The sequence below is a fragment of the Brassica napus genome, chromosome C5, assembly GCF_020379485.1.
Source record: "Brassica napus cultivar Da-Ae chromosome C5, Da-Ae, whole genome shotgun sequence".
Lineage (NCBI taxonomy): Eukaryota > Viridiplantae > Streptophyta > Magnoliopsida > Brassicales > Brassicaceae > Brassica > Brassica napus.
Window position 1 is genome coordinate 1,752,780 of NC_063448.1, and position 17,307 is coordinate 1,770,086.

Consider the following 17,307-nt stretch of genomic DNA (forward strand, 5'->3'; position numbering starts at 1 on the left):
TTTTAACATGCAAAAACGATATATTTTTTCTTTTCATATATGGTTTTCTTTTTATCTTTTTGGGATTCCCTATACACTACATCAAATATTGAATGAGAAGTTACATTTCATAAAACAATCGAATTGAACTGCATAACTTCAATTCATACGTAAACGATGAAAGAAAAGCGTGAGCTTTTGTATAAAAATCAAAAGATGGGTTATGCAATAGTACTCGTGTTTAACAAAGAGATTGAAGTTTTGAAAGGGGGAACTGGTGATCGTTTACTTGCCTCGAGACTCAAGGCATGGGCATCTCCCATCCTTTTCTTCAAAGCAACCTTAAGAAAAGAGATGTCCATCTATATTCGATCAAACTCAAACCCAATACCATCAACTAGTAAATCCAGATTGAAAATTTTCTCTGATTTTCACCATATCATTTGCCATCATGTATATGCTGTTGATCTATCCTTCACTTCTTCTTCAACCTTCGATCCTGGTTGATGTTCAGACAATAAAAATGTATTACTACCAAGCACACATGCACATGTATGTCTCTATACTATAAAGCAATAAAGTAGATATCGAAGTTATGAAAATATAAAATGGCAACAACCAGAACGTTTAAATGAGGAAAATTAGATGAAACTAGAGCCATACGATCGAGAATGAAATGATCATGAGTCTCTGGAGAAGGCATGGGGATCATCTCTCTCTCTCTTTAGCTCTCTGCTCAAACCATATGCATTATATGGTGATACGATATATCATATACGATTCAAAATTATAAAAATAGGTTTCACCAACTTATTTTTTAATTGCAAGAAAGTAGATGGAAAGCTAAGTACTACTTTCTTTTTAATTAGTTCTTTTCGAATATGGAATAGGACTATATTTATAATTATATTTCGTCTTTTTAAGCATGCTTTACGTTGGAAAATCATGGCGATAGCCCATACCAAAAATTATGTAGACTTAAAAGTTACAGGTTCGTTGAACCTGGTCTCCTTTTCGTTTAAGTATTGGAGAAAAGCAATAAAGTGTGGATTACAAATTAGATATCTCGTTAAGTAAGCATTTTTTTATAAAAAATCAGAAATAAAACAAGTTTTTTTTAACAAGAAAGTATTTGAAAGGGCGACCTAACCAGAGGATGAGAGGACAGTCTTTTTGTTAATTAAACACCTAAAATACATTCATGTTCCACAACAAGTATAAAGGTAAAGAAAATATAATGGCCACGTTGTTTTGTTCGTGACTATTCTATTCCATGTTTTTGTCTTCTTCTTTCATATACTGTTGTAACTAGCGAAGAAAACAGTATTAGCAAAATATTTGTCGTATGTCGGCGAAAAATAAGATTAATTTGAGGATGATCCAACTTAAGATAATTAGGTTGAGCTTTAGTCCATCAACAAGCCCAAAAAAATATTTTTGCTAAACAATACTCCCTCCATTTCTTTTATATAAGTCGTTTTACAGAAACTTTTATGTTACAAATTACATGACGTTTTCTATGTAAAATTTATTAACACTTAATGTTATATGACCAATGATAATATACCTTCTATTTTATTATTGATTGATTTGTGGTTAGGTAATAATTAATGATGTTTTTGTTTAGAAAATATAAAAAAATTAATGATTTCTTAATCTATGTGTACAATTCTAAAACGACTTATATTAAAAAACGGAGGGAGTACTGTTTTTGTTCGAGAAGTAGTTCGTTCCAGCACTGTCTAAGAGATGATTAACGCGGTTGCTTAGGTGGGATTTTTAATGTTTTTAAATTATAAAAAAAAACAAATCTCCCTATATATTAATTGAGAAGTTACTTAAGTGATTTCTGCTGACGTGTCGTTCATAGAAAAGCTTTCCAATTAATCTTTATAATTTGATTGATTGATGGTTTTTTTTATTTAACTAAAGTTTTTAAAAGAAAACTAATCCTAGAATTACTTAATCTAATACTCCCTCCGTATTTTAATATAAATCGCTTTAAAGAAATTTTTATGTTCCAAATTATATGACGTTTTCGGTTTTCTATGTAAAATTTATTAACACTTAATGTTATACGACCTTCTATTTTATTATTGGTTGATTTGTGGTTAGGTAAATAATTAATGATGTTTTTGTTTAGAAAATATAAAAAAATTAATGATTTTCTTAATCTATGTGCACAATTCTAAAATGACTTATATTAAAAAAACAGAGAGAATATATGTTTCCAAACATACAATTAAACATCTTAAATATAGATGAATTAATATGATTTATTTATAGAAATAATTATACATCATATATTACATTATAAAAATTGATATATACATTTAAATACATATGATACTACATAAACAATTATAAAAACACTTTTTAATATATTTATATTAGTAGTTAATACAATAAATCATAGATTCCAGAAAACTATTTAATGTAAACCTAATAATATTAATTAAACTCGCTCATTCATTCTCTCTCTCTCTCTATATATATATATATGTTCTAAAATGTTTCAAATGAATGCAAAACATTCAAATATATAATTTTAAAAAATTCTCATCATTTTCAAACGATAATGTGATATCATAGATAAGATATCACTTTTAGAAATGATTAAAATGTACAATAATAAAATTTTAACAAATTTCATACAAATAAAAATAAACTTTTAAAATGTACAAGATAAAATTTTAACAAATTTTATTCAAATAAAAATATTTTATTTTGATATAATATTGGATCTCACATTAATATTATATATTCCTAAAATAACATCATTTTCTTATTAAAAAATTTAAAACTTATTTTTTCTTATTAATTAATCAAATTTAATTAAAATAGGTATATTCTAAAGGAAGAAGTGGTTTGTTTAACCCATTTAAGTGTTATGTTAAACACTAAATAAACAATAAGTGAGAAAGTGTGATTGGTGATTTGATAAAATTGTGAGAGAAATTACTTAGACTATCATTTCCGTAATACATATTTTCATGTTTACATTAACCAAATTTATCATTGGTTTTAAAGAGATAAATTATACTATATATTAATTGAGAAGTCACTTAAGTGATTTTTTTATGCATTGTTAATAACTTATTTTTTAGAAAATAGTTATAATTTGATTGGTTGTTGACATTTATTAGTTATTTATTTTAATCAAATCAAAAAATAAAAGGTAACTATAGAACTAATTGATATAAATTACCAAATAACACAAGTAATATTACAAATAATTATTTATTTGGAGAAATATATATATATATATACACATATATCTATGTTTTTATCAATTATTTATATAATTAAATAAAATACTTTAACTTTTTTATTGAAAGAAATTTAATGGTTATATATTCTTATATAAAAGAATTAGATTTGTAGGTAAAGAATTATTAGAACTTCTTATGTTTTCTATAGTCCTACAAAAAAAGAAACTCTTTTTTTTTATTTGTTGAAAGCTAGAGTATTCTCAGGTTTTTTCACGTGTTAAAATAAAATATAAAGTAATTCTAAAACCAATTATCTGAATTAACTATAATATTACTTTTCTGTAAGAGAACTATTTGTAATGACTAAGGTTTACATTGTTGAACTATTTTAAATCTCACAAATCTTCTAAAAATATATACTGAAATTTTTGATTATCCAACTATTTGAAATTTAAAATTTAAAATTTTAATTATTATTCAAAAATTATAACAATGTAAACATAATTTATATTTTTTATAATATAATTACCCGCAAGATTGCGGGCAAACACCTAGTTATGCATTAAGAGAAGGAACTTTTCTTAATTAAGGACCAGAAGATACGTCTCTTATGAGACACGTGTAGGCCTGGGCATTTCATGTATCGGTTCGGTTCGGTTCGGGTATTTCGGGTTTCGGGTAGTTCGGATAGGGGCTAGAGGATCCATTTAGTACTTGACCTATTTTCGGTTCGGTTCGGTTTGGATAGTTTCGGGTTCGGTTCGGTTCGGATAGTAAATGTAGGAACCGGAAAATATCCGGAAAAAATTCGGGTCTCATTTGGATCCGGTTCGGGTTCGGATAGTTCGGGTAGTTCGGATAATTTGGATAAAATATCGGTTACTTAGGGTAAAATATCAAATAATTAGGATGATTTAGATAAAAAATTTGGATATTTCGGATTACTTTGGATATTTCGGATAAAACTATCCGGATAGTTTCAGATACTTTCGGGTAGTTTGGATACTTTATAATAATTTAGTTATCCTCAACTATTTTCAGATATTTTTAATAGAATTTTAAATTAAAAATATATATTTAGTGATGTTATATGTATATATAATTAATTAATATTTTTATATATTCGGGTACCCGTTCGGTTCTCGGTTCGGTTTCGGTTTGGTTCGGTTATTTCAGATATAAAAATATAGGAACCGTTCGGGTATTTGAGGGTATTAGTCCGGTTCCGGTTTCGGGTATTTCGGTTCGGTTCGGTTCCGGTTATTTTGCCCAGGCCTAGACACGTGTATGCCATTCATGCGTTTCTTTCTCTCTGGACGTTTCTTGACGGACCAGAAAAGGAGAGACATGAAGAGTCAGATATCTCTTCTTCTTCTTCTTCTTCTTCTTCTTCTTCTTCGAATAAGATTTCCAGAAACTGATAGAGTTTTCAAAATTATATTCCTTTTGAAATCATCTTAGATTTTATCTAGGGCCGGTGAAGATCATACTAGAAATCTGAATTTTGATCAAGGGTTGTAGGCTTGTAGTCCAAGCTTGATTTTTAGCGACTTTGAAAACCAGCCCTCGATGGAGAAGCTGAAGCCGAAACTCAGAAACGAGTTTGGGAGATTGTCTCTTTTCATAGAAAGAAGATATAATGGTGAAAATATGGATGCAGACCGAAACCAACCCACCTGTAAAATATTCTTCGTAAAAGAAAAAATATGACATTCCACACATAATAAAGGCAGAGCATTAAGAGGTAAATCGAAGCCTCTGGCACATCCGGCGTGACTTGGAGTTTGCTCGGATCTTTCGCTGCAGAAGCAGAATTTGTCAAAGATGCAGGGTCTCTAGAGCACGGAGAGTCTTGAAACGCGAGTAGTAGCACACAGATTTCAAACTCTCCGACCACGACACTGGAGCCACGAGAGAAGCCTCAGTCCACGTTCGAGTCCACATAGGAACAGAATGATTGAAAGAGGCCACCAAAAAAACACAGAGAGGGCACAAGATTGGAAAAGAACCAAAAGGAAAAGAAAGAGCAAAGGTTGAAAAGCTCGACGCCGGCGAGCAGAGGCTCCACCGGCATCGGAGGAGGGGTCGGTTCAAGTTCGGCACCTCGGTAATAGTGTCTTTGAAAATTAGGGCCGGCTCAGTTTAAACCCAAATCCTTAATAAAATATTTGTTTAGCAAAAAATTATAGTAGTACAAGAGATAAGAAATGCTATATACATTAAGACAGAGACAATGGCATGAAGAAAACACACTTTGCCTCCTAAAGACAGAAAATGTTTGTTTGTGAATCCACATTCTGGTCTTGACTCTCTGTTCATCCATATGCCCATCGTAAGTATCCCCGCTCCCGCAGTTGCTACGATCCTGTTCTCCACCATCATCCCATATTCCACAAACACCACCACCAAGTGTCAATTTCATAACAAATTAGTTCAAGTAATACTGTATATGTAATATATATATATATATATATAACAAATGTTAATGTGTTGTATATGCTCGCCAAATTTTAATCTTAAAACAATTTATGTGATGATTATGACATCTATTTTTACTTTTAGAGTATTAGTTTTTTTAGTTACCAAGTGAGAGAAATACAGGCCATGTGGATGCGTCTCGAGGTCGTATGTTCGAATCCTGGGAGTCTATCAGCAATGTTGATAGCGGAGATAATGCATCCTATCATAACGGTGATGAAATGAGCTGCTAACAGACATCCTAATGCTATTAACCCTAACATGAAAGCTTTTTTGCTTGGAGATTTACACTCGAGTGACCATGCCCTCGTTTTCACCTGCATCATGGGCATAACATAAATGAAACAATCATCGCCATCATTATCATTATTTGTTTACTAATTATATATATATATATATAAGATACATATATATGTACCTCTTGTTGGGCGACTTCGGCTTCCATTGCCACGAAACCAGCGACGACATCTAATGCCACAATCAAAAATAAACCAAAATAAATTGTAAAAGCAAAGTACTTTCCCTCTTTTTCCCCCTCTCCCATTTTTATTATATTCAAGTTTAATCTTCAGTCTTCACTTTGAAAAGATTGGATTATTGTTGAAGTTGACAGTATTGTGTGAAGGGAGAAAGTCCGGTACTCCATCTTCTAAATAAATGGATTGATATATAAAGGCTAGTGTATGGACTGGATCTTAGCTTACGTGGAAGGTAGCTGAGTGAGTAACTTTGTTCATTCCTATCTACATCAGTAGTCAAATAAGAATGTGTTCATACATAATCTTCTCTATTAAAAGAAAAATACCATTTTTATCTACCATAAAAAGTTATACTAATTTTATTAGATCCATTTCATTAATTGCATTTATTTAATTATTTAAATTAATCTAGTCAATATATAAAGATCAATACAATACTAAAAGCAGTATATAATCCATGGGGAAGGTGTCCACGTCCTCACAAAAAATCAACCAATAAAAGACGCTTTTTTTGCCATGTCAGAAGCGTTGTCTAGATAAACCGGGCCTCAGTGTGGTTTCCAAAAAAATTATCATGGCCACGTCGAGCCCCACAATTCCAATTCATCTTCAACTTCTCGATTCTCTGTAATCGCTCTATCTTCCATCTCTGTAACCCCCTATTAATCAATGATGCTTTCTATACCTTCTGGCTGGTTTCGTTCCAACTTCCGTTCATCTTCCTCCTGTATAGATGGCTTCGTCTAAACCTAAATCCTATCAAGATCGAAACCTAGCATTAAGAGCAGCTGAAACCACTAATCGCCGTAGAGCTCCTTCTGATCGATGAGCAGGTATGACATTGACTTCCTCATATATTTTTTTTTTACGACTCAATTCCACTGACCCATCAACTTCCTAAAGTGCTAGATTTCTGTTCGTTAAGATTCAGTTCCACTGTCGTAACGATTCAGCCCCTCTGATTAATTGTTGGTGTGGTATAGTTTTATTTTTTAATATGGTGAACTAGACAGCGTGATTCTTGAGAAGTCCACCATGAAAACATTGACAAGTCTGTTGCTTTTGATCTGTCTGTGATCTAAAAGCTGTTTCTTTTTTTCACAGGATGGCCTATTTGCTTAAAGTTCTTTGTTTGTGTAGCTAATGAGGGCTCTTTGATGGTGTTATAGTCTACTGGAAGTCTGGAAGCCCAGTTCATCATATGAGTTGCTTTGGAGATGTTGCAAGACGCCTTCAGGAAACCGGTAAGATTAAAAACAATACTCTTATTAAGGCTTTAAAGCAATAGATTCAGTTTTCTGTTTATAAATGAACAATCAACTTGAACTGCTTTTCTTGTGTTGTATGAATTTGCAGCTCTAGATGAAGCCACTAAAGGGAAACAATACATCCACTCTTGCCTTAGGTACTTCCATAATGATTTTGATGTTAGTCTTATCTGAACACTGAGGACGTTGCCTATATTTTTCTACCAATGACCAATTGTCAGTTTTTTTCTCCAGTAGAAAGCAGTACGGTGAAGGGCTGAAGGCAGACTGTTGTTCCACGGGTTCTGCGTTTTTGGGAGGCAAAAAATGTGAAGAAGGGAGGTGAGCTGATGGGCGTCGACATGGACTTGGTTGATGAAAAGGTGTTTCGTTTCCCAATTGCAATTTGAGTTGCTTTCTTTTCATTTTAGTCTACAATTATTACTTACTTCCTTATATATGGTTCCTTCTGTTGATCGCATGCAACCCTTATTCAGTCCTCCATTAGTGCCCGTCGACTCAACACGTTCCACCACCTCCTAAGAGAGGGTGCGATGTAACAATTAGCAACCAAACTTTAAAGTCTCAGACTCCCTCATTGCTATACACGGAGCAAACAAAATTCATTAAAATAGTAGCAACCATCAACCATGTTCCTGATGAGATGTTTAGGTTCCTTGCTTATGACCAGCGGCTCATGCTTGCACACATTTAATACCGATTTACCAGGTCTGTCTCAAACCTTTTGAAACACCGTGTTTATATTCATTATCTCTGTTCCCAACGAGAACTACTTTCTCTACCATTGTTACGCTGCAGCTGTGGTTAGTGAAGTGAGGGGGCATCAAAGGGATTTTCAACAATGAGACAAAAGACCACAAAATGCATAACTTGCATCTTGACAGGTGTATACATATGAAGTACTACGTAAGCGTTAAATCACTAGAAGCTGAGTTTAGTTATTTGTGATCAATGATTGATTGTTTGTTCACTTTTCTCACACAGAAGCGAAACAACTGTTTGCATGAGTGTTTTGACAACTTAGTCTAAAGTTGCTACTAATATCAGTTTAAAGTTAATGGAGGTAATAAATTTTTAAAGAACTAATCAACAATTTAAATTGTTTAGTTTGTCGTACAAACTCGACTTTAAGCATCATTTTTATTATAAGTTTATAGGCTTTATTATATTTAGATGATTCAATGGATCATGAGGAATGTGAGAGATTGGTGACAAATGTACACATTGATTGATATGCAATATATATACGATTGTGGTTTACTCCCTTCATACTTTGGGTTTATTATGCTTTAATGTCTTCTTTTCCTAAAAGTTACATCTATGACATTTTTATATCAACAAAGACTGTACCTAACCAAAACATCCTTGAGTACGTATTACATATTTATGTCTCAAATTTTTTAAGCAGCCTATTATCATTCTAACGTCCCTGGCCGTTTACCATTTATTTTCATTAGGAAGTGCATCAATAAGAAGGGCCTCAAGTTGTTCTACAACCAAATATGGGGGTGTCCAGGAATTTTGTTGTCTAACCATGGCTGACTTAATGCACACGTACTAAATTCATAGCCGCAGAGAGCGCATTAGAACTCATCCCATGCTTTGTAAGTCATTTACGTGTCCCTGCCTATATTTTGTTAATCTACATGGAGATAATAACCATCCTGGTGATGACATGCTTGCAGCTGGAGCGGTGAAAATTAACCCCTGCTGATGGGTTTATAATTGGATCCCCTGAGAAAACAGCTGAGGGAGATGATGTTGGAATACTTGACGGAAGTGCTGCTGAGTCTGCTCTTCCACATGTTGAACCTGTCTCAGGTGGAGTGGATGAAGGGAAGAAGCCACACATTTTTTAACTTCACTGCCTACGAAGAACCTAACTTCAAATTGGAAAATCTCAACTCTATCGCATTTCTGCTTTTAATGTTTTCACTTTCACTTTGTCTATTGTTTCCTGAATTTAAACCCCTTCTACCGGCTGTTTCTTTAATCTTTCCTTAAGGTTGTCGTAGTAACAAGGAAAAATAATTCGTTTGATCTTTAACATATACTCTGACTCTATGTAGTGGAATAACAAAATTTAGGAGAAGCGATAGGCTGGCTCCTCCATGGAAAACGTCGTACACGTACTGGGAAATACCAGCAATTTTTTTCTAAAAAAAACTGTAACATTGGTTGTTATGAGATGTCACTGAGATTTTTTGTAAGAGTGCAGCTAACACTGTAGCATTGATGTATGTAGTTTAACAAGTAAGCTATAGTTATGTCGCTCGCAATTCCAGCACAAAATTGTGAACATACTTTTTAATAGAACCGTATAATCTGGAAACTGAAATCCATCACAAGCTCGCGATAATTTAATCAATCATAACAGTAAACTTAAATGAAATAATATGGAAAAAGAAGTCCAAGTCTTAATTTACAATATACACATACTAAAAAAAAATGCAGCACAATAATCATGGATTCAGTGCCTGACTGGTTCAAACGCAGCGGTTGCGGGTGGTTGCGGTTTCTAATGGTTTTAAGAGATTTGTACGACTGGTTCTGCGGTTAGAAATTGTTACGTTTGCTGGATATTTACGACTGGTTAACTACCAAATGCAGCAGCGGTTAAATAATAAATTAACAATATTTACATTTTATATAATTATAAAAATATCAAAAATCATAATATTATAATAAATATAAAAACTATATTTAGAAATTTATAGTTTTAAATTTTTAAAAATTATAGAAAATATTTTTATTTTTATAATTCCAATTTAAAATTTTTATTGAATATTTTTATTTTTGTATTTATATTGTTTACAAAAAAAGAAAAAAAAATTATCCTCCCGCAACCGTCTGCAACCGCAAACGCTAGCTGGAACCAGCTTTTGAATTTATGAAGTTTAGAGCAGTTTGAAGCGGTTTAGAGTGGTTTGAGTGATTGTTACAGAACGCCAACAACCGCTACCAACTGCAAAAGCTGCGTTTGCGGGTGGTAGCGGCAAAACCAGTTACACCCTCAATATCATTTTGAAGATAAAGTATTTAACCAATAAATCCACAATAAAACCCTTAACAGATTGTCACATCCATGATATGGACAAAGCATGTGAGGATTATTACAACTTTAAGAAGATGAAAGAATTTGTTATCTTCATTCAAACAAGATATTCACAAAACAAACATATGCATTTACATGTTTCCCTTTTGGAACATAGATTTTCCTTTATGTTTTAAGGTCAACTGTATTTATTTTGGTGTAACTATCAGCTATTTATTCTATTTTTATTGAATCGATCAGTAAAACTACTTAATGTATTCTTTTTTGACCTAAGCAATTTCAAAACAAAGTAATACACTACAATCACTTAGCACTATCAAATAGATCAAAAATACAATTTTACACTTACTAAAAAAAAAACATACGAACCGGCGCGTAGCGCCGGAATACCACTAGTATTAATAATAAACCAATTTTAACTGTAAATTTAAAATTTATTTTTAGTTATAACAAAATGTTGAGAAAAAATCTAACAAAATCTTTCTAAAAATTTAAAATATTTTATTTCAATTAATACCATTGATTAATTTCGTAATTAATAACTTATACTATTATACATTAATTTAAATAAAATTTTATTATAAAAAAAATAAAACAAAAGTGTATGCTATTTTTCAAATTTTATAATTATATTCTATATCTTCTTTATTAAAAGAAATACCATAAAAATTCATACTAGGTATATTTCATCAATTACATCTATTTGACTATTTAAGTTAATCTACTTGATATATAACATTTCTAAAAATCTTAAAAATTATATAGATATTAATAAATAAATTTTAACTGTAAATTTAAATTTTATTTTTACTTATAACAAAATATGTTAAAAAAACTAACAAAATTTTAATAAAATTTTAAAATATTTTTAAATTAATGCAGCGATTGATTTCATAATTAATAATATGATATTATTATAATGTATTTACTTATAAAATCCCACAATATACTAAAATAAATAACATAGAAATGTAAATTATGCTAAGAAAATATCAGTTTTATAGTATAACTAAATAAAATTTTAAAATGTATTGTATTCAGTGTGTAAATATTAGAAAAAAATAAAGGAGATTCTCAATTTTTTTATTCTATACTATGAATTTGTTTTACCAAACTCGAAAATATATTAATATATAATAACAATTAATAATAAAGTAAAATATATAAAACAAATCATTATACATTAATAATATCGAATAAGAAACATAACCAATAAATTATAGATTTACACAATATATAACACTAAAATGTAAATATCTTTTAAAGTTTTGCGATTGTATCCGTTATATATTTATAATATAAAAATCTATCCGCAAATCTAGTATCAAATTAAATAATGATCATCTTTGTCCTGTGGGCCCCACCTCCTATTTTTTTTAGAAACATGGGTTAAACGAGTGGGCTTCGTATTATATATTTTGTTGGGCCTCCGTATTAAATTGGCACACTTATAGTTTGGTTTATTTTAAGTCGGACATGGTTGTGGTTTGGTCCGGACTAACATAATTGTAGTTTGGTCTGATCTGTGGCTTTTGCGTTTGGTATCATTAATGAGTAAAACGTTGCGTTTTATTCTTACATCCGATGAGGGCATCGGTGTTGTCCTCTTTACATAACTCAACCTCGCTTTCACGATCTGCAAAAGTGGTGTTTCTTTTCTCATTTCTTTACTTCCCATGTCGTTATCTCTTCACCTCCCTGTGGTTCAATGTATTTCTTTTAATTCAGGATTAATTGTTAATCACATTAAACCCAGTTAGGATTAATTGTTATTCCTTTGTTTCCATATTGATTTATTGTATCTTTCTCTCTGGAATGCTTAATGCTTTCATGATGAGTTTTACTCTCTGAGATTTTTGGTTAACGTTAGGGATATTTTTTCTTTATTAATTTGACTAAGATAATTCATCCTAATAGGATTGTCTCCGCATATTTACTTTGAATGTTATTTCTGTTAAACTAGATGGACTTTCGATATAAAACCAATAGGTGATAAGTGAAATGACTTATCTATCTTATATATTACTAAGAATTCTTTTTAATATCCGATGTGGGACACTTTGTGTATAATACGTCTCTCGAGATGATGGCTCTTTGAGCGTCAATCTCGGAATGCTCGGACAAGGATCGATGGGTCAACTTTGGACCATATCGAGGTGGATCAGGTTGGACTGCGTGGATCGGGCTTTGATACCATGTTAAGCTAGATGGACTTCCAACCTAAAATCAATTGGTGATAAGTGGAGTGAACCATCTATTTTATATATTACCAATGATCCTTTTCAACATCAGATGTGGGACACTTTGTGTCTGATAATTTCACTTCAGAAAGTTTTCTTAGGGGTTTGTGCTTTTGCTGATTCGATGGTCTTTGGTTTATTTTATTTTTTTCATTTTTACATGGCAGAACCAACATGATGAAACGGAAGTAAAGTTCTTGAGGGAAGCAAAGTTCTTGAGGAGAAGGCAGCTCTAGAAGCTAAGTATCAAAAGTTATAGCAGTCTTTCTATACCAAGGTATATAAAGGATCTTTGATTCTGTGGTCACATCGTACATAAAAGTTATATATCTGTTGCTACTTACTTAGATCAATAGTGTTGTTTGTTTTCACTTCATTTTGTATCGTACGTGATTATAGCTGATACTGATAAAACTTAAGAATAGTTCAATAAGACCTCTCTCTATTTTATGATTGTAACTGATATTGATGGTTTCTACTTTTCTAATGTGGTCATAAACAGCGATATGAGATTGTGACCGGTGTGGTTGGAGTTGAAGATTAACCTAAAGAAGTAAAAAGAGCCTGGAGAAGATAAAGTGTTAAGTCCCTTAAATCTTTTTTTTTTTAAGGCCGAAGCTCTAAATCTTCAACTTCAGTACGAGACAGTTCCATCGTCTAAGTTTCGCGATTTGGTTTATTGGAGGTTTTATTTGACTTCACCTGATTTTGAACTGATACAGATACTGGTTCCAGACAGAAGGTTGGACAATGGATGGGCATTACAGGTCACTGATATACATGAGGCCTCTCGCAATAAGGGGAATGCAATGGGCATTGTCGCTGCAAAAGGCAATCCTTGATACTCCTAAGATCAACATGATGGCCAGAGTTCACATGTCCCCTATGAGCCCCGCATATTCTCTCACAACTCCAAAGTTGTAACACACAAAGTATTTTATCTCCTTCCTTATGCTTAATGGAGTTCCTGAGAGGCCAGAACTCACTCCCTATGAGTCCCATTGGTATATAGGCGGCATAAGCTAAATAAGGACTTGATATGGAATCTCTTTCCATAGTAGAGAGTAGAGAGTGAAGTTAGGGAGGAATTAGCTAGCACAAACACCGTGACAACGAGGTTAATATTTTTTCGCCCACTATCTCAGCTCCGACTTCCTGTTTTCTTTTCTATTAAACTTTCTTCTGAGTTCTTTTTCTCACTTCATGGCAATGAGGCTTACACACTTTGGTATGTCCGCTTTTGCTTCATTCACTGTGAATGTTTATTTATTGCTCTAAAAGAACTTACCTATTTAGGTTTCTTTCTTTCATGTTTAGCGTTTCAAAATTTTCTGCAAGTTGCAATGAAGCCTGAGCTGGAAGCAGTGTTATTTCGATTTCATTAAAGAAGAAGCTGGGCGGCTATTTAGACCATTGCAAACAATCCTCTGGTACTACCTCGAGGACCATTAGCTACACTTTGTACAACGCAGAAATCTAGAATTACACATTTTTTTGGTAAACTTATTTATATACATTTGTTTGAGTTTAACTCAACATAGGTAATTTACATACATATTATTATTACATCGTTTTAAACAATTTAAAAATTCTAATAGTTGTAGGCATTTGAATAATGCTATCTCTAAAATACATCTCCTGAGCTATATTAGCAACTTTGCTTAAAAAAAAAAAGTATTAGCAACTATTAAAACTTAAATATTATCCATTACTACAAAGGTTTACTCCATCGTAGATTTAACATCTACATGCACAAATGTTTATATTAATCTTCATGTGTTAATTGTCTTTCTTATTTCTTATTCGAAAAATGAAAATGCAGACTGATAGATAGTCAACATTCTTTTTTAACTATTCAATTGTAAAGTGCTTATAAATATCATCAACTCATCGATGATTTCCAAAATTGTAATGGTCATGGTATATGCATGATTTACGAGATAAGTTGAACAAACATGCAAGCAATGAATGCATGATTTACGAGATAAGTTGAACAAACATGTGCAAGCAATAAATGAGCTTTCCATAGAATGATTGCTAACCATATCAGTTTACCAAGGAACCCGATATCATCTTTATTTATAGTTTTGGGTGGTCGTAGAAATCCAATTCAAAGAAGGGTTGAAGACACAATATAACAAAAGTACGAAACAAAATTTGTTACTCAAGAAAAGAAAACAAAGATGTTGCAAACTATTGATTACAGCTTGAAGAGACAACTAACAAAGTAACTTATTCTCACCAATACAGCTGAACCCGAACTTAGTTTATCAACCAAAATAACCCAATCAACACATGCATATGATGAAAAATTAGAAAATCTTTTTCCAGCTACAAAAAAGACGGCAAGATCACCATCAACTGTTCAATTACGTTCTCTTTCAATTGGGCTTATAGCCCCAACGAAGATCCAAACCGTACAATTTTGTTTTTCTAGAAAATATACAACACCAACTGCAAAAAAACATGTATCAGAGTTCATCACTACACCTCAACCCTATTATAATACACAAAATTCACAAACAAGCATCACATATGAACATATTGAGATACAGTAACACCAACGTCAACGACCCGCTGCGCGGGGCTCTGCCGCTAGTATTATATAATAGATAAGTTTGAGTTATTGGGTGAAAAAAAAAATCTGCAAAACATTTTTGTCTAATCAATTTGTGTCATGTGGCAAAGCTGGCCCATATTAAATTTTATCAACATGTTAAAATTTTGCGATGGATGTTGAAGCCACTTAGATTAACCCAATTTATCACCATCTTCGCTGCTGGGGTTTCAACTGTTGAAAACTAATTTCAACACCTCTATTTTGGATGGTCTACAGAAGCTTTGCCAATAATATGTCCATTAACAAAAAAAAGAAGGAAAAGTTTGGCCGAAAATGAATTTGGTGTCTATCAATACTCGTAAACTTTCTTTGGCCCTTTTGTATTTTTAGTTGTTTAGCCCATCTTGTAATGTTTAGAAATTTGTAAATAAACTTTCAGTCGAAAAAGATAGAAAACATCCAATTTTGATATTACAGTATTCAATTTATACAATTTGAGAAATATATCAATAAAGATATCATGCTCGATTAGTAAATCTCCCTTCCCTCTCCCGGCCCCACATAACGTTTATTTTATTAAATAAAATACGAACATTTCACAAAAAAAAATTGATAAAAGATTTAACATTTCACAAATAGCATTGCATACGAACATTTTTTTTTTAAAAAGGGCATTGCAGACGAACATTTCACAAACAATATATTTTAGAGACGCTAGTTGTTAAATACAGGGGCAGACCTACAGTGGAGTAGGGTGTGGCACACGCCACATACTCAAAATATAATTTCTTGTAAACACAAATTTCAAATTGGTGTCAGCAGCTGTTTTGGTTATTATAAGACCTACACCACTGCCCCACACTTCACGAGTTCAAACCTTGACTTATCTTTTTCAGTTTTTTTTTTTTGTAATTAGGCTAAAGATAAACAGTGATAAATAATATAGTGTTTTAGTTTTACTCAACTCTAAGACGGAAACCAGTGACAAAGCTGATGTTAACACAAGAATTTTTTTTCTACACATTTTATTTTATTTTAATCCCTTTTCATAAATATATATATTCTTTTTCACTGTTTTGTTAAAAAAATGTATGAGTAATTTTCTTTACTTAAGTATATAGTTGTTCTAAAATAAAAAATTGCACTATATTTTTTATTTATTTGTATTAATTTAGTGCTCAAATTGTTTTTAGTATTTATTAATTATAATACTGAGATTAAAATAACAACTATACTGAATAATATTTATAATGAAACTATATGTGTAATATATAATTTTTTTCTAAATATTACTCAAAATAAATACTTAATATCATAAAATGCATCTTTTTATTTAATTTAAATATTTTATTAAATAAGATGTAAAAATTAATGATTAATGTCATTTATATTTAATTATTATATAATTTATTTAATAAACATTAGAAGAAATTTTATGTTTACCACTTTTGATCTTTATCATCACTAAAGAGACATTTTCAAAAAATATCTTCTTCATTAAATAACAAAAGACTCTTATGCCCTTATTCTTTATATATAAAAAATAAATATTTAAATAAATAAAAAATCTAAAAAAATAAAAAATAATTTTTTTTTTCGAATTATACTATTTCGAAATTCAAACCCTAAACCCTAAACTAAACTCTAAAACCTAAACCATCAATCTTAAACTTTTTTTTTTGAAATACGAATCCTAAAACCTAAACCGTCAATCTTAAACCCTACATTTTTTTTTAAATACGAGCCCTAAACTCTGAAACATCAACTCTAAACCCTAAACCCCGAATCATCAACTATAAACCCCAAACCCTAAACTTCAACTCTAAACCCTAAAACGTCAACACTAAACTCTAAACTATCAACACTAAACCCTAAACTCTAAACCCTAAAAAGTAAACTCTAAACCCTAGACCCTAAAAAAAATAACCCTAAACCCTAAAACATCAACTCTAAACCCTAAACTTTTAACTCTAAACCCTAAACCCTAAACCCTAAAACCCTAGAGTTGATGTTTTAGGATTTAGATTTGAAGGTTT

At 31.4% G+C, this 17,307-nt stretch overlaps 1 protein-coding gene, 2 long non-coding RNA genes and 1 other non-coding gene across 4 annotated transcripts; 2 read left to right on the forward strand and 2 right to left on the reverse strand.

Annotated features, from left to right (window-relative positions):
• On the reverse strand, positions 1-851 carry LOC111206608. Its single transcript, XR_002658934.2, has 2 exons — positions 643-851; positions 1-478 (listed from the first exon to the last, which is right to left on the reverse strand). It is a non-coding gene; the product is annotated as an uncharacterized LOC111206608 (long non-coding RNA).
• A 4,462-nt stretch (positions 852-5,313) lies between these two features.
• Positions 5,314-6,319, reverse strand: LOC106401097. The gene is made up of 3 exons (XM_013841535.3): positions 6,088-6,319; positions 5,775-5,986; positions 5,314-5,556 (listed from the first exon to the last, which is right to left on the reverse strand). Exons 1-3 carry the CDS (start codon positions 6,211-6,213, stop codon positions 5,364-5,366), a joined length of 531 nt encoding a protein of 176 aa, XP_013696989.2. The 5' UTR covers positions 6,214-6,319; the 3' UTR covers positions 5,314-5,363.
• An 835-nt stretch (positions 6,320-7,154) lies between these two features.
• On the forward strand, positions 7,155-10,188 carry LOC111206609. Its single transcript, XR_002658936.2, has 5 exons — positions 7,155-7,392; positions 7,505-7,553; positions 7,651-7,778; positions 7,893-8,124; positions 8,215-10,188. It is a non-coding gene; the product is annotated as an uncharacterized LOC111206609 (long non-coding RNA).
• Positions 10,189-11,970: 1,782 nt separating this feature from the next.
• On the forward strand, positions 11,971-14,269 carry LOC106401098. Its single transcript, XR_007323668.1, has 3 exons — positions 11,971-12,988; positions 13,214-13,348; positions 13,434-14,269. It is a non-coding gene; the product is annotated as an uncharacterized LOC106401098 (transcript).
• The last annotated feature ends 3,038 nt before the right edge of the window (positions 14,270-17,307 follow it).